Consider the following 22,605-nt stretch of genomic DNA (forward strand, 5'->3'; position numbering starts at 1 on the left):
ACCCTGGATTAGTATTTATCTGCTATCTCTCTCTAACTCTGGATTGTATTTATCTGCTATCTTTAACTCTGGATAGTAATTATCTGCTATCTTTAACCCTGGATAGTATTTATCTGCTATCTCTAACCCTGGATAGTATTAATCTGCTATGTCTCTTTAACCATGGATAGTATTTATCTGCTATCTCTAACTCTGGATAGTATTTATCTGCTATCTCTAACTCTGGATAGTATTTATCTGCTATCTCTAACTCTGGATAGTATTTATCTGCTATCTCTCTTTAACCCTGGATAGTATTTTTCTGCTATCTCTCTTTAACCCTGGATAGTATGTATCTGCTATCTCTCTTTATCCCTGGATAGTATTTATCTGCCATCTCTTTAACCCTGGATAGTATTTATCTGCCATCTCTCTCTAACTCTGGATTGTATTTATCTGCTATCTCTAACTCTGGATAGTAATTATCTGCTATCTTTAACCCTGGATAGTAATTATCTGCTATCTTTAACCCTGGATAGTATTTATCTGCTATCTCTCTTTAACCCTGGATAGTATTTATCTGCTATGTCTCTTTAACCATGGATAGTATTTATCTGCTATCTCTAACCCTGGATAGTATTTATCTGCTATCTCTCTTTAACCCTGGATAGTATTTTTCTGCTATCTCTCTTTAACCCTGGATAGTATTTATCTGCTATCTCTCTTTAACCCTGGATAGTATTTTTCTGCTATCTCTCTTTAACCCTGGATAGTATTTATCTGCTATCTCTCTTTAACCCTGGATAGTATTTATCTGCTATCTCTCTTTAACCCTGGAGAGTATTTATCTGCTATCTCTCTCCAACTCTGGATAGTATTTATCTGCTATCTCTCTCTAACTCTGGATAGTATTTATCTGCTATCTCTCTAACCCTGGATAGTATTTATCTGCTATCTCTAACTCTGGATAGTATTTATCTGCTATCTCTAACCCTGAATAGTATTTATCTGCTATCTCTCATTAACCCTGGATAGTATTTACAGTAGATATGGGAGATATGTGTAGAACTGCTTGCTTTATCTTGGCCAGGTCGCAGTTGTAAATGAGAACTTGTTCTCACCTAGCCTACCTGGTTAAAGAAAGGTGGAATAAAAAATACATTTAAAGTTTATCAAAATTGGATTTGTTTTCGAGGTTCTTTGTGGATCTGTGTTATCTGATGGGGAATACGTGCCTCTAATATGGTCGTACATTTGTCAGGAGGTTAGGGAAGTGCAGCTCTCTGTCTCTCTCCACCACACTCCCAAAGCCCCATAAGGAAAGACAGCTTCTGTAGAACTCAAACAGCCACCCACTCAAAATCAATACTCTTAAAACACCGTCTTCAACTTTGTTGCTTTGATTCTTATTTATAGATGCTGTGCTTCTCTGCTAAATGGAAGAAACCTTTTCTAAAAGGAACACTCTGTGTGTCTGCGTTCTCTCCTGTTGATTTATTCATCTCTGTGAGGTGGATTGCAGCAACGCGACAGTGAGTGTCAGCGTGTTTCTTGCAGCAGTTTCAGCGCCAGCTAAAGTGCTTCACTTAACTCTGTTAATAAACACTGTGTAAGAGGCTGTCATTCGCACTCGTCTTTACACACACACCAAGTGGCCAATCCTAACTTAAGTCAACGTTTCACTTAATCATTGATGTGAATGGGAGACTGTGAACATGTAGGTGGAAGCTAGGACATCCGGTGCCGATAGAGATGGCCGCCTCGCTTCTAGTCCTTAGGAAACTATGCAGTATTTGTTTTTCTTTCTTACATTGTTACCCCAGGAAATCTTAAGTCTAATTACATAGAGCCGGGAAGAACTATTGGATATAAGAGCAACGTCAACTTACCAACATTACCACCAGGAATACGGCTTTCCCGAAGCGGATCCTCTGTTCTGACCACCAGCCAGGACAATGGATCTATTCCCAGTAACTGACCCAAAACAACGGCGTTGCAGAAGGGGCAGATGGAGCGGCCTCCTGGTTAGGCTCCGTAGACGGGCACCTCGCCCACCGCTCCCGAGTATACTACTCGCCAACGTCCAGTCTCTTGACAACAAGGTAGACGAAATTCGAGCAAGGGCTGCCTTCCAGAGAGACATCAGAAATTGTAACAATTCTCTGCTTCACGGCAACATGGCTCACTCGGGATGTACAGCCACCCGGCTTCTTCACGCATCGCGTCGACAGAAACAAACATCTCTCTGGTAAGAAGAGGGGCGGGGTTGTATGCCCTGTGATTAATGAGACGTGTTGTGATCATAGCAACATACAGGAACTCAAGTCCTTCTGTTCACCTGACCTAGAATTCCTTACAATCAAATGCCGACCGCATTATCTACCAAGAGAATTCTCTTAGATTATAATCACAGTCGTGTATATCCCCCCCCCCCCCCCAAGCAGACACATCGACAGCCCTGAAAGACCTTCATTGGACTTTATGTAAACTGGAAACCACATATCCTGAGGATGCATTTATTGTAGCTGGGGCTTTTAACAAGGCTAATTTGAAAACAATGCTTATAAATTCTATCAGCATATCGAATATGCGACCCGGGCTGGTAAAACCCTGGATCATTGTTATTCTAACTTCCGTGACTCATACAAAGCCCTGCCTCGCCCTCCTTTTGGAAAAATCTGACCACGACTCCATTTTGTTGCTCCCAGCCTATAGACAGAAACTAAAACAGGAAACGTCCGTGCTCAGGTCTGTTCAATGCTGGTTCGACCAATCGGATTCCATGCTTCAAGATTGCTTCCATCACGTGAACTGGGATATGTTCCGCATAGCGTCGGACAATAACATTGATGAATACGCTGATTCAGTGAGCGAGTTTACTAGCAAGTGCAGCGGTGATGTTGTACCCACAGCGACTATTAAAACTTCCTCAACCAGAAACCATGGATAGATTGCAGCATTCGTGCAATAAGGAAAGCGCGAACCACTGCTTTTAATCAGGGCAACGCGACCGGAAACATGACCGAATACAAACAGTGTCGCTATTCCCCCTGCAAGGCAATCAAACAAGCTCAGTGTCAGTATAGAGACAAAGTAGAGTCGTAATTCAACGGCTCAGACACGAGAGGTATGTGGCAGGGTATACAGTCAATCACGGACTACAAAAAGTAGACCTGCCCCGTCGCCGACCAGGATGTCTTGCTCCCAGACAAACTGAACAACTTCTTTGCTCGCTTTGAGGACAATACAGTGCCACTGACACGGCCCACTACCAAAACCTGCGGGCTCTCCTTCACTGCCGGCAACGTGAGTAAAACATTTAAACGTGTTAACCCTCGCAAGGCCGCAGGCCCAGACGGCATCCCTAGCCGCGCCCTCAGAGCATACGCAAACCAGCTGGCTGGTGTGTTTACAGACATATTCAATCAATCCTTATCCCAGTCTGCTGTTCCCACATGCTTCATGAGGGCCACCGTTGTTCCTGTTCCCAAGAAAGCTAAGGTAACTGAGCTAGTCAAGGACCATATCACCTCACTGCCGGCCCAGACGGCATCCCTAGCCGCGCCCTCAGAGCTGGCTGATGTGTTTACGGACATGAGCTAAATTACTATTGCCCCGTAGCACTTACTTCCGTCATCATGAAGTGCTTTGAGAGACTAGTTAAGGATCATATCACCTCCACCCTACCTGACACCCTAGACCCACTTCAGTTTGCATACCGCCATAACACGTCCACAGACGATGCAATCGTAACCACACTGCACACTGCCCTAACCCATCTGGACAAGAGGAATCACACTGCCCACTGCAATCACACTACGGACATATTCAATCAATCCTTATCCCAGTCCTGCTGTTCCCACATGCTTCAAGAGGGCCACCATTGTTCCTGTTCCCAAGAAAGCTAAGGTAACTGAGCTAGTCAAGGACCATATCACCTCCACCCTACCTGATACCCTAAACCCACTCCAATTTGCATACCGCCCCAATAGGTCCACAGACGACGCAATCGTAACTACACTGCACACTGCCCTAACCCATCTGGACAAGAGGAATACCTATGTGAGAATGCTGTTCATCGACTACAGCTCGGCATTTAACACCATAGTACCCTCCAAGCTCGTCATCAAGCTCGAGACCCTAGGTCTCGACCCCGCCCTGTGCAACTGGGTCCTGGACTTCCTGACAGGCCACCCCCAGGTGGTGAGGGTAGGAAACAACATCTCCACCCCGCTGATCCTCAACACTGGGGCCCCACAAGGGTGCGTTCTCAGCCCTCTCCTGTACTTTCCTGTACACCCATGCCTGCGTGGCCATGCACGCCTCCAACTGAATCAAGTTTGCAGACGACACTCCAGTGGTAGGCTTGATTACCAACAACGACGAGACGGCCTACAGGGAGGAGGTGAGTCTGGTGTCACACTCGGAGTGTGGTGTCAGGAAAGTAACCTCACACTCAATGTCAACAAAACAAAGGAGATGATCGTGGACTTCAGGAAACAGCAGAGGGAGCACCCCACTATCCACATCGACGGGACAGTAGTGGAGAGGGTAGTAAGTTTTAAGTTCCTCGGCGTACACATCACGGACAAACTGAAATGGTCCACCCACACAGACAGCATGGTGAAGAAGGCGCAGCAACGCCTTTTCCACCTCAGGAGGCTGAAGAACTTTGGCTTGTCACCAAAAACACTCACAAACTTTTACAAATGCACAATCGAGAGCATCCTGTCGGGCTGTATCACCGCCTGGTACGGCAACTGCTCCGCCCACAGCCGTAATGCTCTCCAGAGGGTAGTGAGGTCTGCACAACGCATTACCGGGGGAAAACTACCTGCCCTCCAGGACACCTACACCACCTGATGTCACAGGAAGGCCAAAAAGATCATCAAGGACAACAACCACCGAGCTACTGCCTGTTCACCACGCTATCATCCAGAAGGCGAGGTCAGTACAGGTGCATCAAAGCTGAGACCGAGAGACTGAAAAACAGCTTCTATCTCATTGCCATCAGACTGTTAAACAGCCACCACTAACATTGAGTGGCTGCTGCCAACATACTGACTCATCTCTAGCCACTTTAATAATTAAAAATTTATGTAATAAATGTATCACTAGCCACTTTAAACAATGCCACTTTACATAATGTTTACATAAACCTACATTACTCATCTCATATGTATATACTGTACTCTATACCATCTACTGCATCTTGCCTATGCTGCTCAGTCATTGCTCCTCCATCTGTTTTTTTGTTGTTGTATATATTCTTATTCAGTCGTTTTACACTTGTGTGTATAAGGTAGTTGTTATGAAATTGTTAGATTACTTGTTAGATATTACTGCATTGTCGGAACTAGAAACTCAAGCATTTCGCTACACTCGCATTAACATCTGCTAACCATGTGTATGTGACAAATAAAATGTGATTTGTTTTAGTATCGGAGCTAAAGAGGAAACCTCACCAAAGTGACGAGATGTGAACATTTCAGAAGATGGCTCGATCATATTTAAAAAATATCCTGGCTGATGTTTTGGTCACTTTTGAATGCTGGCGGTGATTTCACTCTAGTGGTAGCATGAGACGGAGTCTACAACCCACACAAGTGGCTCAGGTAGTGCAGCTCATCCAGGATGGCACATCAATGCGAGCTGTGGCAAGAAGGTTTGCTGTGTCTGTCAGCATAGTGTCCAGAGCATGGAGGCGCTACCAGTAGACCAGTACATCAGGAGACGTGGAGGAGGGCAATAACCCAGCAGCAGGACCGCTACCTCCGCCTTTGTGCAAGGAGGAGCACTGCCAGAGCCCTGCAAAATGACCACCAGCAGGCCACAAATGTGCATGTGTCTGCTCAAACGGTCAGAAACAGACTCCATGAGGGAGGTATGAGGGCCCGACGTCCACAGGTGGGGGTTTTGCTTACAGCCCAACACCGTGCAGGACATTTGGCATTTGCCAGAGAACACCAAGATTTGCAAATTCGCCACTGGCCCCCTGTGCTCTTCACAGATGAAAGCAGGTTCACACTGAGCACGTGACAGACGAGACAGAGTCTGGAGATGCCGTGGAGAACGTTCTGCTGCCTGCAACATCCTCCAGCATGACCGGTTTGGCGGTGGGTCAGTCATGGTGTGGGGTGGCATTTCTTTGGGGGGCCGCACAGCTCTCTATGTGCTCGCCAGAGGTAGCCTGACTGCCATTAGGTACCGAGATGAGATCCTTAGACCCCTTGTGAGACCATATGCTGGTGCGATTGGCACTGGGTTCCTCCTAATGCAAGACAATGCTAGACCTCATGTGGCTGGAGTGTGTCAGCAGTTCCTGCAAGAGGAAGGCATTGATGCTTTGGACTGGCATAGATTGAATCCAATTGAGCACATCTGGGACATCATGTCTCGCTCCATCCACCAACGCCACGTTGCACCACAGACTGTCCAGGAGTTGGCGGATGCTTTAGTCCAGGTCTGGGAGGAGATCCCTCAGGAGACCATCCGCCACCTCATCAGGAGCATGCCCAGGCGTTGTAGGGAGGTCATACAGGCACGTGGAGGCCACACACACTACTGAGCCTCATTTTGACTTAAAAACAGGAATTACCAGCTAACAGAAACCCTGACACACACACACACACACTCATTAGTGTGTACCACTTCATCGTCAGCCCAGCAGAGAGAGAGAGAGAGACGGACACTTAGCAGGTGGTTGCTGGGATACGGAGGAGAGGAGACTGACTGAGTGTGAATGTGTGTGTGGAGAGGAAACTAGACATTGCTCAGTGAGACGGTGTGACAGGTGTATCTTCGGTGCTCCTACTGCAGCCTTTTCTGGACGTGTGAGCTGTGAGCCGTTGTTGCTCCTCGACATTTCCTCTTCACAATAACAGCACTTACAGTTGACCGGAGACAGGTCTAGCAGGGCAGCTCTAGCAGGGCAGCTCTAGCAAGGCAGGGCAGCTCTAGCAGGGCAGAAATTTGATCAACTGACTTGTTGGAGAGGTGGCATCCTATGACGATGCCGCGTTGAGCTCTTCAGTACAGGCCGTTCTACTGCCAGTGTTTGTCTATGGAGATTGCATGGCTGAAGTGCTCAATTTTACACACCTGTCATCAACAGGTGTGGCCGAAATGGCTGAATCCACTAATTTGAAGGGGTGTCCACATACTTTTGTGTCTATAGTGTGGCTTTCTCATCTGATAATGAACAGCCATGTGTCAGCTGATAAGCGGTGTGTTATCTTGGGTAATCAGTTGGTTTGAAAGGAACTGAAGTAGCCCGTCTTAAATGATTATTCTCTTAATAGATGAAGTCTAAGCAGGTCTTGTGTACGTAGATGCTCGTGTCTGTCACAGAGACATTCAGGTGCTTCTTTAACAATGGCTGTCTGGATCTCATGTAATGTCTATTTGTTTCTTCTGCTTGATAAAAAACAACAACAACTTCAGATTAATTATAGCCTCTCTGACATCGAGGCCTAACCCAACATCTAACCCTTTTCTTCTCTGTCCTCTTCCTCTCGCTCCTCTTCCTGTCTTTCTCTCCTTTCCCCTCTCTCTCGCTCTCCTCTTCCTCCCACTCCTCTCTCTCTGTATCTCCTATTCCTTCCTCTTTCTCTCTCTCTCTCTCCTCTCTCCTCTCTCTCTCTCTCGCTCTCTCTCTCTCTCTCTCTCTCTCTCTCTCTCTCTCTCTCTCTCTCTCTCTCGCTCTCGCTCTCGCTCTCGCTCTCGCTCTCGCTCTCGCTCTCGCTCTCGCTCTCGCTCTCGCTCTCGCTCTCGCTCTCGCTCTCTCTCTCGCTGTCCTCTCTCTCTCCTCTCGCTCTCTCTCTCCTCTCTCTTCTGCAGAGTTCACATTGCCCACCAGAGACCGAAGCAGCATGCAGACCTGAGGAGAACCAACACTAGCTAGAACGTTCTTTCCCTCCTCCAGTCCTCCCAGCCACCAATGTTCTGTGAGGCTCTCTATCCTCTCCTCTCCCTGGGCATAATGATCCATCTCTACTGCTGAGCTCCACCTTACCCCACCTTACCCCCTAACCTCACCCCACCTTACCCCGTAACCTTACCCCTTACCCTGTAACCTTACCCTGTAACCTTACCCCCTGACCTTACCCCCTGACCTTACCCCCTGACCTTACCCCCTGACTCCGCCATGACCAGTCTGAAGCGGTCTCAGACGGAGCGTTCGGTGGGCGGCTCGGTACCGGCCTCTGATGAATTCTACACCCGTCGCCTGCGCCTCCCCAATGGTGGTGCCCCCCCACCCCGCTCTGAGAGCGCCCACCTCACCTCCTCTTCCTCGTCCGGCTCCTCTTCATCCTCCACCCCGGGAGTTCCCAAGATGGGGGTCAGGGCCCGCGTGGCAGACTGGCCCCCCAAAAGGGACGGAACGGGTGGAGTGTGGCACATCACCGTAGATACGGACTCTCCAAGTTCCACCATGTCATCTTCAGGTGGAGGAGAATGCGGGTCGGGCGGAGAACGTGGGTCGGGTGGAGAAAGAGAACGAGAGCGGAGCTCGGGGTCGGGTTCAGGCTCAGGCTCGGCGCCCACGGCCCATAGCAACCTGTCGGCTAAACTGGGCCACCTGATCAGCCCTCATGACTCCTCGATGCTCCGGAACATCCACAACACCCTGAAGAGCAAGATGCACCACAGCAGACATCACAGCAAAGACAACCGCTACCTGTCGCCAGACGGCTACCAGGGCTCGCCGCGTAAAGGCATGAGGCGTATCCGCCAGCGCTCCAACAGTGACATCACGATCTCTGAGCTGGAGGGTGACGGGGGCGAGGGCTGGTCCTTCTCCGGCTGGACGCCCATGCACCGAGAGTACGGAAGCACCTCCTCCATAGACAAACATACGGGCTCAGGGGAGAGCTTCTTCGATATGCTCAAGGTTTATGTTTTAATTGATTGATTTAGTGGAATTACCTTTCTGATAGATATCAGTTATCTTTGATGCTCTGTCCATAAATATTTTCATTTTTTTTTTGAAATCATGAAATCACATTTTATGTATGGTTCTGCATATGTACCAAGATGTTCAAATGAACCTAATCTTTCTTAACCTAATTTTTACTTGTTAAACAAATGTATTGTTATATTCCTGTAGCAACTCTACGTGTTCTAGATATGTCAAATAAATCCATTCATTCCAGGGTTATACAACTCAGGAGGCTCCAGACCAGCGCAGCCCGGCACCGGACAGACTCAGGGAGCTGCTGACGGTCGCCCCGCACAAACAGGCTGCCTTAGATCTGCCTGATGGACCTCTGGGTACTGCCAGAGGTAGCCCCTCCAGTCGCCTGAAGGAAAGAGAGAAACAACTCAAGAGGAGAACCAAGGTATTGAACACGAACTGCACGGTTTACAGTCTCCTCATTGGTTGATTGTAAATCTATCTTCTCTGTAATGGTCTATACTTGATATGTTTCTGTTTCACTTTGTTGTTATGAGTCTGTATATTACACCAATCTTATCAACATGTTTTATCCATACTTTATTTGTTAATGTGTTTGTGTTTATGCACAGTGAAGCAAACAACATTTCCCATGGTGATTATTTATCTTTATTTAACTTGGCAAGTCAGTTAAGAAAAGATTCTTATTTTCAATGACGGCCTAGGAACAGTGGGTTAAATGCCTGTTCAGGGGCAGAACGACAGATTTTGTACCTTGTCAAGCTCGGGGATTTGAACTTGCAACCTTTTGGTTACTAGTCCAACGCTCTAACCACTAGGCTACGCTGCCGCACCGAAAATGTTTTATCTTCTTCCAGTCGGAGACGGGCGGGGAGTCCATCTTCCGGAAGCTTCGTAGCGTCAAGGCCGAGGGCGAAACTTCACGTGCCGGATCAGACATAGAAGACGGGGGGCGGGAGGACGGTAACAGCCCCAAACCCTGGACCTGTCAGAAGGGCTTCGCCCACTTTGACGTGCAGAGTATCCTCTTTAACCTCAACGAGGCCATCCAGGGACGACAGTCTGGTGGGAAACCCAAGAACACCACCACAGGAGCTTCTGCTGCCGCCGCCGCCGCCTCGGCCACTTCCTCCCTCTCGTCCAATCAGAGCGGAGTATACGGTGGGGGTGGGTCTCCGTGCGGGTCGCAGGAGGAGCTAAGTGGGAAGGAGGGGTGTCCGGGTACAGGAGGGGGACATGGCACTAACCCTGCCCTGGATCCTGGGGATGACAAGAGCAATGAACTGGTGCTGAACTGTCCCTGTTTCAGGAATGAACTGGGAGGAGAGGGAGAGAGGACCATCTGCCCTTCTAAACAGGTAGGACGAGGATAGGATGAACACACTGGCATGGACACTCGCACACACCGGCAATACGAATGCGACCAGGCACACAATATACACTCACTCACACATCAGGTAATGTGGAATTTGTAATGGAATTTGTTATCTGGATAACGCTGATACCATTACCATCATAGATAAGACATAACTTTACGAGACCTTTAGTCTCTGCATTAGCTCAACTCTTTCACCAGAATGACAGATTTTTACCTTGTCAGTTTGGGGATTCGATCCAGCAACCATTTGGTTACTGGCCCAACACCCTAACCCTCCAGGCTACCTGCCACCCCTGTAAGGGCCTGGGGCTAGGCTTCTACTAAGCTGACATATGGAATTGTTTTAAGACGGTCAATTGGAATTGAGAGAGTTTTTAACACATTTAGAACCCATATACGTAATGCATTCATAAGCAGTACATAAGCATGTCAACTGAAATAAATTTGACCCCTTTACCGTTACCTCTATATTAACATTGTTCCTCTTGCCCCCTCCCAGCAGGGTAGTATAGGCAGTGGAGAGAGCTCTGGGGGGGGAGGTGGCTCAGAGGAGGGGCCCCTGGAGACCACTCTCCCCCACTTCACCAATGCCGGGGTGGCCGTGTTGGAGGCCCCTAAAGATGGACAGGGACAACACGCCGACAGGGCCAAACGATCTGTAGAACACAGTGACCTGGGGTCCTACTACTACAGGAAATACTTCTATCTGAGGGGTGAGAGGGAGGGACCTGTGGTACTATGACAGGAAGTGCTTCTACCTACGAGGGAGGGAGGGAGGGATGGTAGAGAGGGAGGGACCTGGGGTACTGTGACAGGAAGTGCTGTAGGGTTGACATCAGGCTGTAGGGTTGACATTAGGCCAGGTTGTAGGGTTGACATCAGGCTGTAGGGTGGACATCAGGCTGTAGGGTTGACACCAGGCTGTAGGGTTGACATCAGGCTGTAGGGTTGACGTCAGGTCAGGTTGTAGGGTTGACGTCAGGTCTGGTTGTAGGGTTGACATCAGGCTGTAGGGTTGACATCAGGCTGTAGGGTTGACATCAGGCTGTAGGGTTGACATCAGGCTGTAGGGTTGACATCAGGCTGTAGGGTTGACATCAGGCTGTAGGGTGGACATCAGGCTGTAGGGTTGACATCAGGCTGTAGGGTTGACATCAGGCTGTAGGGTTGACATCAGGCTGTAGGGTTGACACCAGGCTGTAGGGTTGACATCAGGCTGTAGGGTGGACATCAGGCTGTAGGGTTGACATCAGGCTGTAGGGTGGACATCAGGCTGTAGGGTTGACATCAGGCTGTAGGGTTGACATCAGGCTGTAGGGTTGACATCAGGCTGTAGGGTTGACATCAGGCTGTAGGGTTGACATCAGGCTGTAGGGTTGACACCAGGCTGTAGGGTTGACACCAGGCTGTAGGGTTGACATCAGGCTGTAGGGTTGACGTCAGGTCAGGTTGTAGGGTTGACGTCAGGTCTGGTTGTAGGGTTGACATCAGGCTGTAGGGTTGACATCAGGCTGTAGGGTTGACATCAGGCTGTAGGGTTGACATCAGGCTGTAGGGTTGACACCAGGCTGTAGGGTTGACATCAGGCTGTAGGGTTGACATCAGGTTGTAGGGTTGACACCAGGCTGTAGGGTTGACACCAGGCTGTAGGGTTGACACCAGGCTGTAGGGTTGACATCAGGCTGTAGGGTTGACATCAGGCTGTAGGGTTGACACCAGGCTGTAGGGTTGACACCAGGCTGTAGGGTTGACATCAGGCTGTAGGGTTGACACCAGGCTGTAGGGTTGACATCAGGCTGTAGGGTTGACATCAGGCTGTAGGGTTGACATCAGGCTGTAGGGTTGACACCAGGCTGTAGGGTTGACACCAGGCTGTAGGGTTGACACCAGGCTGTAGGGTTGACATCAGACTGTAGGGTTGACATCAGACTGTAGGGTTGACATCAGACTGTAGGGTTGACACCAGGCTGTAGGGTTGACACCAGGCTGTAGGGTTGACATCAGGCTGTAGGGTTGACATCAGGCTGTAGGGTTGACACCAGGCTGTAGGGTTGACACCAGGCTGTAGGGTTGACACCAGGCTGTAGGGTTGACACCAGGCTGTAGGGTTGACATCAGGCTGTAGGGTTGACACCAGGCTGTAGGGTTGACACCAGGCTGTAGGGTTGACACCAGGCTGTAGGGTTGACACCAGGCTGTAGGGTTGACACCAGGCTGTAGGGTTGACATCAGGCTGTAGGGTTGACATCAGGCTGTAGGGTTGACGTCAGGTCAGGCTGTAGGGTTGACGTCAGGTCAGGCTGTAGGGTTGACGTCAGGTCAGGCTGTAGGGTTGACGTCAGGTCAGGCTGTAGGGTTGACGTCAGGTCTGGTTGTAGGGTTGACATCAGGTTGTAGGGTTGACATCAGGCTGTAGGGTTGACATCAGGCTGTAGGGTTGACACCAGGCTGTAGGGTTGACACCAGGCTGTAGGGTTGACACCAGGCTGTAGGGTTGACACCAGGCTGTAGGGTTGACACCAGGCTGTAGGGTTGACACCAGGCTGTAGGGTTGACACCAGGCTGTAGGGTTGACACCAGGCTGTAGGGTTGACGCCAGGCTGTAGGGTTGACACCAGGCTGTAGGGTTGACATCAGGCTGTAGGGTTGACATCAGGCTGTAGGGTTGACGTCAGGTCTGGTTGTAGGGTTGACATCAGGTTGTAGGGTTGACATCAGGCTGTAGGGTTGACATCAGGCTGTAGGGTTGACATCAGGCTGTAGGGTTGACACCAGGCTGTAGGGTTGACACCAGGCTGTAGGGTTGACACCAGGCTGTAGGGTTGACACCAGGCTGTAGGGTTGACATCAGGCTGTAGGGTTGACGCCAGGCTGTAGGGTTGACGCCAGGCTGTAGGGTTGACGCCAGGCTGTAGGGTTGACGCCAGGCTGTAGGGTTGACGCCAGGCTGTAGGGTTGACGCCAGGCTGTAGGGTTGACGCCAGGCTGTAGGGTTGACGTCAGGCTGTAGGGTTGACGTCAGGCTGTAGGGTTGACGTCAGGCTGTAGGGTTGACGTCAGGCTGTAGGGTTGACGTCAGGCTGTAGGGTTGACGTCAGGCTGTAGGGTTGACGTCAGGCTGTAGGGTTGACGTCAGGCTGTAGGGTTGACGTCAGGCTGTAGGGTTGACGTCAGGCTGTAGGGTTGACGCCAGGCTGTAGGGTTGACGCCAGGCTGTAGGGTTGACGCCAGGCTGTAGGGTTGACGCCAGGCTGTAGGGTTGACGCCAGGCTGTAGGGTTGACACCAGGCTGTAGGGTTGACACCAGGCTGTAGGGTTGACACCAGGCTGTAGGGTTGACATCAGGATGTAGGGTTGACACCAGGCTGTAGGGTTGACACCAGGCTGTAGGGTTGACATTAGGCTGTAGTGTTGACATTAGACTGTAGGGTTGGCACCAGGCTGTAGGGTTGACATCAGGCTGTAGGGTTGACACCAGGCTGTAGGGTTGACACCAGGCTGTAGGGTTGACACCAGGCTGTAGGGTTGACACCAGGCTGTAGGGTTGACACCAGGCTGTAGTAGGGTTGACATCAGGCTGTAGGGTTGACACCAGGCTGTAGGGTTGACACCAGGCTGTAGGGTTGACACCAGGCTGTAGGGTTGACACCAGGCTGTAGGGTTGACACTAGGCTGTAGGGTTGACATCAGGCTGTAGGGTTGACATCAGGCTGTAGGGTTGACATCAGGCTGTAGGGTTGACATCAGGCTGTAGGGTTGACACCAGGCTGTAGGGTTGACACCAGGCTGTAGGGTTGACACCAGGCTGTAGGGTTGACACCAGGCTGTAGGGTTGACACCAGGCTGTAGGGTTGACACCAGGCTGTAGGGTTGACATCAGGCTGTAGGGTTGACATCAGGCTGTAGGGTTGACATCAGGCTGTAGGGTTGACGTCAGGTCAGGCTGTAGGGTTGACGTCAGGTCAGGCTGTAGGGTTGACGTCAGGTCTGGTTGTAGGGTTGACATCAGGCTGTAGGGTTGACATCAGGCTGTAGGGTTGACATCAGGCTGTAGGGTTGACATCAGGCTGTAGGGTTGACATCAGGCTGTAGGGTTGACATCAGGCTGTAGGGTTGACATCAGGCTGTAGGGTTGACACCAGGCTGTAGGGTTGACATCAGGCTGTAGGGTTGACATCAGGCTGTAGGGTTGACGTCAGGTCAGGCTGTAGGGTTGACGTCAGGTCAGGCTGTAGGGTTGACGTCAGGTCTGGTTGTAGGGTTGACATCAGGCTGTAGGGTTGACATCAGGCTGTAGGGTTGACATCAGGCTGTAGGGTTGACATCAGGCTGTAGGGTTGACATCAGGCTGTAGGGTTGACATCAGGCTGTAGGGTTGACATCAGGCTGTAGGGTTGACACCAGGCTGTAGGGTTGACATCAGGCTGTAGGGTTGACATCAGGCTGTAGGGTTGACATCAGGCTGTAGGGTTGACATCAGGCTGTAGGGTTGACATCAGGCTGTAGGGTTGACATCAGGCTGTAGGGTTGACACCAGGCTGTAGGGTTGACACCAGGCTGTAGGGTTGACACCAGGCTGTAGGGTTGACACCAGGCTGTAGGGTTGACACCAGGCTGTAGGGTTGACATCAGGCTGTAGGGTTGACATCAGGCTGTAGGGTTGACACCAGGCTGTAGGGTTGACATCAGGCTGTAGGGTTGACACCAGGCTGTAGGGTTGACATCAGGCTGTAGGGTTGACATCAGGCTGTAGGGTTGACGTCAGGTCTGGTTGTAGGGTTGACATTAGGCTGTAGTGTTGACATTAGACTGTAGGGTTGACACCAGGCTGTAGGGTTGACATCAGGCTGTAGGGTTGACACCAGGCTGTAGGGTTGACACCAGGCTGTAGGGTTGACATTAGGCTGTAGTGTTGACATTAGACTGTAGGGTTGACACCAGGCTGTAGGGTTGACATCAGGCTGTAGGGTTGACATCAGGCTGTAGGGTTGACGTCAGGTCTGGTTGTAGGGTTGACATCAGGTTGTAGGGTTGACATCAGGCTGTAGGGTTGACATCAGGCTGTAGGGTTGACATCAGGCTGTAGGGTTGACACCAGGCTGTAGGGTTGACACCAGGCTGTAGGGTTGACACCAGGCTGTAGGGTTGACACCAGGCTGTAGGGTTGACACCAGGCTGTAGGGTTGACACCAGGCTGTAGGGTTGACACCAGGCTGTAGGGTTGACACCAGGCTGTAGGGTTGACATCAGGCTGTAGGGTTGACATCAGGCTGTAGGGTTGACATCAGGCTGTAGGGTTGACACCAGGCTGTAGGGTTGACACCAGGCTGTAGGGTTGACATCAGGATGTAGGGTTGACACCAGGATGTAGGGTTGACACCAGGCTGTAGGGTTGACACCAGGCTGTAGGGTTGACACCAGGCTGTAGGGTTGACATTAGGCTGTAGTGTTGACATTAGACTGTAGGGTTGACACCAGGCTGTAGGGTTGACATCAGGCTGTAGGGTTGACACCAGGCTGTAGGGTTGACACCAGGCTGTAGGGTTGACATTAGGCTGTAGTGTTGACATTAGACTGTAGGGTTGACACCAGGCTGTAGGGTTGACGTCAGGTCTGGTTGTAGGGTTGACATCAGGTTGTAGGGTTGACATCAGGCTGTAGGGTTGACATCAGGCTGTAGGGTTGACACCAGGCTGTAGGGTTGACACCAGGCTGTAGGGTTGACACCAGGCTGTAGGGTTGACACCAGGCTGTAGGGTTGACACCAGGCTGTAGGGTTGACACCAGGCTGTAGGGTTGACACCAGGCTGTAGGGTTGACACCAGGCTGTAGGGTTGACACCAGGCTGTAGGGTTGACATCAGGCTGTAGGGTTGACATCAGGCTGTAGGGTTGACATCAGGCTGTAGGGTTGACACCAGGCTGTAGGGTTGACATCAGGCTGTAGGGTTGACATCAGGATGTAGGGTTGACACCAGGATGTAGGGTTGACACCAGGCTGTAGGGTTGACACCAGGCTGTAGGGTTGACACCAGGCTGTAGGGTTGACATTAGGCTGTAGTGTTGACATTAGACTGTAGGGTTGACACCAGGCTGTAGGGTTGACATCAGGCTGTAGGGTTGACACCAGGCTGTAGGGTTGACACCAGGCTGTAGGGTTGACATTAGGCTGTAGTGTTGACATTAGACTGTAGGGTTGACACCAGGCTGTAGGGTTGACATCAGGCTGTAGGGTTGACACCAGGCTGTAGGGTTGACACCAGGCTGTAGTGTTGACATCAGGCTGTAGGGTTGACATCAGGCTGTAGGGTTGACACCAGGCTGTAGGGTTGACACCAGGCTGTAGGGTTGACACCAGGCTGTAGGGTTGACATCAGGCTGTAGTAGGGTTGACATCAGGCTGTAGGGTTGACACCAGGCTGTAGGGTTGACATCAGGCTGTAGGGTTGACACCAGGCTGTAGGGTTGACACCAGGCTGTAGGGTTGACACCAGGCTGTAGGGTTGACACCAGGCTGTAGGGTTGACATCAGGCTGTAGGGTTGACATCAGGCTGTAGGGTTGACATTAGGCTGTAGGGTTGACATCAGGCTGTAGGGTTGACATTAGGCTGTAGGGTTGACATTAGGCTGTAGGGTTGACACCAGGCTGTAGGGTTGACACCAGGCTGTAGGGTTGACACCAGGCTGTAGGGTTGACATCAGGCTGTAGGGTTGACATCAGGCTGTAGGGTTGACATCAGGCTGTAGGGTTGACACCAGGCTGTAGGGTTGACATTAGGCTGTAGTGTTGACATTAGACTGTAGGGTTGACACCAGGCTGTAGGGTTGACACCAGGCTGTAGGGTTGACACCAGGCTGTAGGGTTGACATTAGGCTGTAGTGTTGACATTAGACTGTAGGGTTGACACCAGGCTGTAGGGTTGACATCAGGCTGTAGGGTTGACACCAGGCTGTAGGGTTGACACCAGGCTGTAGGGTTGACATCAGGCTGTAGTAGGGTTGACATCAGGCTGTAGGGTTGACACCAGGCTGTAGGGTTGACATCAGGCTGTAGGGTTGACACCAGGCTGTAGGGTTGACACCAGGCTGTAGGGTTGACACCAGGCTGTAGGGTTGACACCAGGCTGTAGGGTTGACACCAGGCTGTAGGGTTGACACCAGGCTGTAGGGTTGACACCAGGCTGTAGGGTTGACATCAGGCTGTAGGGTTGACATTAGGCTGTAGTGTTGACATTAGGCTGTAGTGTTGACATTAGACTGTAGGGTTGACATCAGGCTGTAGGGTTGACATTAGGCTGTAGGGTTGACACCAGGCTGTAGGGTTGACACCAGGCTGTAGGGTTGACACCAGGCTGTAGGGTTGACACCAGGCTGTAGGGTTGACACCAGGCTGTAGGGTTGACACCAGGCTGTAGGGTTGACACCAGGCTGTAGGGTTGACATTAGGCTGTAGGGTTGACACCAGGCTGTAGGGTTGACATTAGGCTGTAGGGTTGACATTAGGCTGTGTGGGCTACTTCTGTTATATTGCAAATAAAAAAAAATAAAAAATGCCCCTTTCTTCCTGTCTCGCACCCACGACCCCTCTCTTTCCCTCTCTCTCTTTCCCTCTCTCTCTTTCCCTCTCTCTCTTTCCCTCTCTCTCTTTCCCTCTCTCTCTTTCCCTCTCTCTCTTTCCCTCTCTCTCTTTCCCTCTCTCTCTTTCCCTCTCTCTCTTTCCCTCTCTCTCTTTCCCTCTCTCTCTTTCCCTCTCTCTCTTTCCCTCTCTCTCTTTCCCTCTCTCTTTCCCTCTCTCTCTCTCTCTCTCTCTTTCCCTCTCTCTCTTTCCCTCTCTCTCTTTCCCTCTCTCTCTTTCCCTCTCTCTCTTTCCCTCTCTCTCTTTCCCTCTCTCTTTCCCTCTCTCTTTCCCTCTCTCTTTCCCTCTCTCTCTTTCCCTCTCTCTCTTTCCCTCTCTCTTTCCCTCTCTCTTTCCCTCTCTCTCTTTCCCTCTCTCTCTTTCCCTCTCTCTCTTTCCCTCTCTCTCTTTCCCTCTCTCTCTTTCCCTCTCTCTCTTTCCTCTCTCTTTCCCTCTCTCTCTCTTTCCCTCTCTCTCTCTTTCCCCTCTCTCTCTTTCCCCTCTCTCTTTCCCCTCTCTCTTTCCCTCTCTCTCTTTCCCTCTCTCTCTTTCTCTCTCTCTTTCCCTATCTCTTTCCCTCTCTCTCTTTCCCTCTCTCTCTTTCCCTCTCTCTTTCCCTCTCTCTTTCCCTCTCTCTTTCCCTCTCTCTTTCCCTCTCTCTCTTTCCCTCTCTCTTTCCCTCTCTCTCTTTCCCTCTCTCTCTTTCCCTCTCTCTCTTTCCCTATCTCTCTCTTTCCCTCTCTCTCTTTCCCTCTCTCTCTTTCCCTCTCTCTCTTTCCCTCTCTCTTTCCCTCTCTCTTTCCCTCTCTCTCTCTTTCCCTCTCTCTCTCTTTCCCTCTCTCTCTTTCCCTCTCTCTCTTTCCCTCTCTCTCTTTCCCTCTCTCTCTTTCCCTCTCTCTTTCCCTCTCTCTTTCCCTCTCTCTCTCTCCCTCTCTCTTTCCCTCTCTCTTTCCCGCTCTCTTTCCCTCCCTCCCTCTCTCTTTCCCTCTCTCTTTCCCTCTCTCTTTCCCTCTCTCTTTCCCTCTCTCTTTCCCTCTCTCTCTCTTTCCCTCTCTCTTTCCCTCTCTCTCTCTTTCCCTCTCTCTCTCTTTCCCTCTCTCTCTCTTTCCCTCTCTCTCTCTTTCCCTCTCTCTTTCTTTCCCTCTCTCTTTCCCTCTCTCTCACTTTCCCTCTCTCTCTCTTTCCCTCTCTCTCTCTTTCCCTCTCTCTCTCTTTCCCTCTCTCTCTCTTTCCCTCTCTCTCTCTTTCCCTCTCTCTCTCTTTCCCTCTCTCTCTCTTTCCCTCTCTCTCTCTTTCCCTCTCTCTTTCCCTTCTCTCTCTTTCCCTCTCTCTCTCTTTCCCTCTCTCTCTCTTTCCCTCTCTCTTTCCCTCCCTCTCGTCTCTGCCTCTCTCTCGTCTCTGCCTCTCTCTCGTCTCTCCCTCTCTCTCGTCTCTCCCTCTCTCTCGTCTCTCCCTCTCTCTCGTCTCTCCCTCTCTCTCGTCTCTCCCTCCCTCTCGTTTCCCCCTTCTCTCTCGTCCCCCCCTCTCTTGTCCAGAGCATTGGAACTACCTGGGTGTAGATGAGACTCTAGGTCCAGTTGCAGTGAGTCTGAGGAGAGAGAAACTAGAGGAACACAAGGAGCATGGACAACAGTACAACTACAGAGTCATCTTCAGAACCAGCGAGGTAACAAGACGGTACACTAACTAAACCCCCTCGTTTCTCACCCGTCTCCCATCCAGTCTCCCCTCGTCCTTTCTCTTGTTCATATTATTTTTGCTAGTGAATAACCAGGCTTGTTCATATTATTTTTGCTAGTGAATAACCAGGCTTGTTCATATTATTTTTGCTAGTGAATAACCAGGCTTGTTCATATTATTTTTGCTAGTGAATAACCAGGCCTGTTCATATTATTTTTGCTAGTGAATAACCAGGCTTGTTCATATTATTTTTGCTAGTGAATAACCAGGCTTGTTCATATTATTTTTGCTAGTGAATAACCAGGCTTGTTCATATTATTTTTGCTAGTGAATAACCAGGCTTGTTCATATTATTTTTGCTAGTGAATAACCAGGCTTGTTCATATTATTTTTGCTAGTGAATAACCAGGCTTGTTCATATTATTTTTGCTAGTGAATAACCAGGCTTGTTCATATTATTTTTGCTAGTGAATAACCAGGCTTGTTCATATTATTTTTGCTAGTGAATAACCAGGCTTGTTCATATTATTTTTGCTAGTGAATAACCAGGCTTGTTCATATTATTTTTGCTAGTGAATAACCAGGCTTGTTCATATTATTTTTGCTAGTGAATAACCAGGCTTGTTCATATTATTTTTGCTAGTGAATAACCAGGCTTGTCCGTAGTGTATTCTCTCCTCTTCATTTCCCACAACTCATTGATCTCAACTTCTCAAGTCAATCAGCTTCAACTACTTCTTCACTTCCTTCAACCCTGGGATACTATAGACAATAATGTCAATCACCTCCCTCCCTCCCTCCCTCTGTCCCTCCCTCTTCCTCTGTCCCCCTGCACTCCTCTCTCCACCTGTCCTCTCCTCACCTGTCCTCTCTCCTCCTCTGCACTTCTCTCTTCTTTTCTCCACTTGCTGCTATTTCCAGCCTCGAAGGTGGGCAGGTGTGTGAGTGTGTGTAGGTTGAGACCACGTCAGCGGAAGAATAGTTTAGTCCAGTGTTCTGGCTCCTCTCCACCTCCTCTCTCGTCTCCACCATCAACACATTTACCTCCACAGGGCCTCCGTCAGAACACTACAATAATACACTTGGATCACATGTAATAATATCCAGCATATTTAACCGCAAAACCCAAGGACACTACACACACACACACACACACACACACACACACACACACACACACACACACACACACACACACACACACACACACACACACACACACACACACACACACACACACACACACACACAAGGCAGGTCCTTCTACACTTTCTATTATTCATGATGTCCTCCCACTGAAGGTTGTTTTAACCTGTGTGTGTGTGTGGTGTGTGTTCTCACCTCAGGAAGTTAGTTTTAGCCTTAAATTCCAAAGGAATAGAGACTTTTCAAATGTCATATTATGTCTATATAAAGTGTTTTAACGATGTGCAAAAGGAAAATAAATAGACATTATTTACTCTCTCTCTGTTTCTCTCTGCCAGATCAGACAGCCTGGTCTGGTGTAATAATGGAAGTCTCTTTATCCCTGCCTCACCTCTCCTCACTTCCCATCACCTCTCCTCTCCTCACCCCACTTCCTATCACCTCTCCTCTCCTCACCCCACTTCCTATCACCTCTCCTCTCCTCTCCTCTCCTCACCCCACTTCCTATCACCTCTCCTCTCCTCACCCCACTTCCTATCACCTCTCCTCTCCTCTCCTCACCCCACTTCCTATCACCTCTCCTCTCCTCACCCCACTTCCTATCACCTCTCCTCTCCTCTCCTCACCCCACTTCCTATCACCTCTCCTCACCTCTCCTCTCCTCACTTCCCATCACCTCTCCTCTCCTCACCCCACTTCCTATCACCTCTCCTCTCCTCACCCCACTTCCTATCACCTCTCCTCTCCTCTCCTCACCCCACTTCCTATCATCTCTCCTCTCCTCACCCCACTTCCTATCACCTCTCCTCTCCTCACCCCACTTCCTATCACCTCTCCTCTCCTCACCCCACTTCCTATCATCTCTCCTCTCCTCACCCCACTTCCTATCACCTCTCCTCTCCTCACCCCACTTCCTATCACCTCTCCTCTCCTCACCCCACTTCCTATCACCTCTCCTCTCCTCACCCCACTTCCTATCACCTCTCCTCTCCTCACCCCACTTCCTATCACCTCTCCTCTCCTCACCCCACTTCCTATCACCTCTCCTCTCCTCTCCTCACCCCACTTCCTATCACCTCTCCTCTCCTCTCCTCACCCCACTTCCTATCACCTCTCCTCTCCTCACCCCACTTCCTATCACCTCTCCTCTCCTCTCCTTACCCCACTTACTATCACCTCTCCTCTCCTCACCCCACTTCCTATCACCTCTCCTCTCCTCACCCCACTTCCTATCACCTCTCCTCTCCTCACCCCACTTCCTATCATCTCTCCTCTCCTCACCCCACTTCCTATCATCTCTCCTCTCCTCACCCCACTTCCTATCATCTCTCCTCTCCTCACTTCCCATCACCTCTCCTCTCCTCACCCCACTTCCTATCACCTCTCCTCTCCTCACCCCACTTCCTATCATCTCTCCTCTCCTCACCCCACTTCCTATCATCTCTCCTCTCCTCACCCCACTTCCTATCACCTCTCCTCTCCTCTCCTCACCCCACTTACTATCACCTCTCCTCTCCTCACCCCACTTCCTATCATCTCTCCTCTCCTCACTTCCCATCAACTCTCCTCTCCTCACCCCACTTACTATCACCTCTCCTCTCCTCACCCCACTTCCTATCACCTCTCCTCTCCTCACCCCACTTCCTATCATCTCTCCTCACCCCACTTCCCATCACCTCTCCTCTCCTCACCCCACTTCCCATCACCTCTCCTCTCCTCACCCCACTTCCTATCATCTCTCCTCTCCTCACTTCCCGTCACCTCTCCTCTCCTCACCCCACTTCCCATCACCTCTCCTCTCCTCTCCTCACCCCACTTCCTATCATCTCTCCTCTCCTCTCCTCACCCCACTTCCCATCTCCTCTCCTCACTTCCCCTCTCCTCACCCCA

At 50.3% G+C, this 22,605-nt stretch overlaps 1 protein-coding gene across 1 annotated transcript in view; it reads left to right on the forward strand.

Annotated features, from left to right (window-relative positions):
• Nucleotides 1-22,605, forward strand: part of LOC135557946 (signal-induced proliferation-associated 1-like protein 1) — a 195,742-nt gene that overhangs the window by 97,993 nt on the left and 75,144 nt on the right. Inside the window, exons 3-7 of the mRNA XM_064991677.1 lie at nt 7,819-8,872; nt 9,135-9,320; nt 9,754-10,254; nt 10,774-10,987; nt 19,425-19,555. Of these exons, the coding sequence (XP_064847749.1) occupies nt 8,126-8,872; nt 9,135-9,320; nt 9,754-10,254; nt 10,774-10,987; nt 19,425-19,555 (1,779 nt within the window). The 5' untranslated portion in view covers nt 7,819-8,125. The remainder of the gene's footprint in view (nt 1-7,818; nt 8,873-9,134; nt 9,321-9,753; nt 10,255-10,773; nt 10,988-19,424; nt 19,556-22,605) is intronic.

The sequence above is a fragment of the Oncorhynchus masou genome, chromosome 16 (assembly GCF_036934945.1).
Source record: "Oncorhynchus masou masou isolate Uvic2021 chromosome 16, UVic_Omas_1.1, whole genome shotgun sequence".
Lineage (NCBI taxonomy): Eukaryota > Metazoa > Chordata > Actinopteri > Salmoniformes > Salmonidae > Oncorhynchus > Oncorhynchus masou.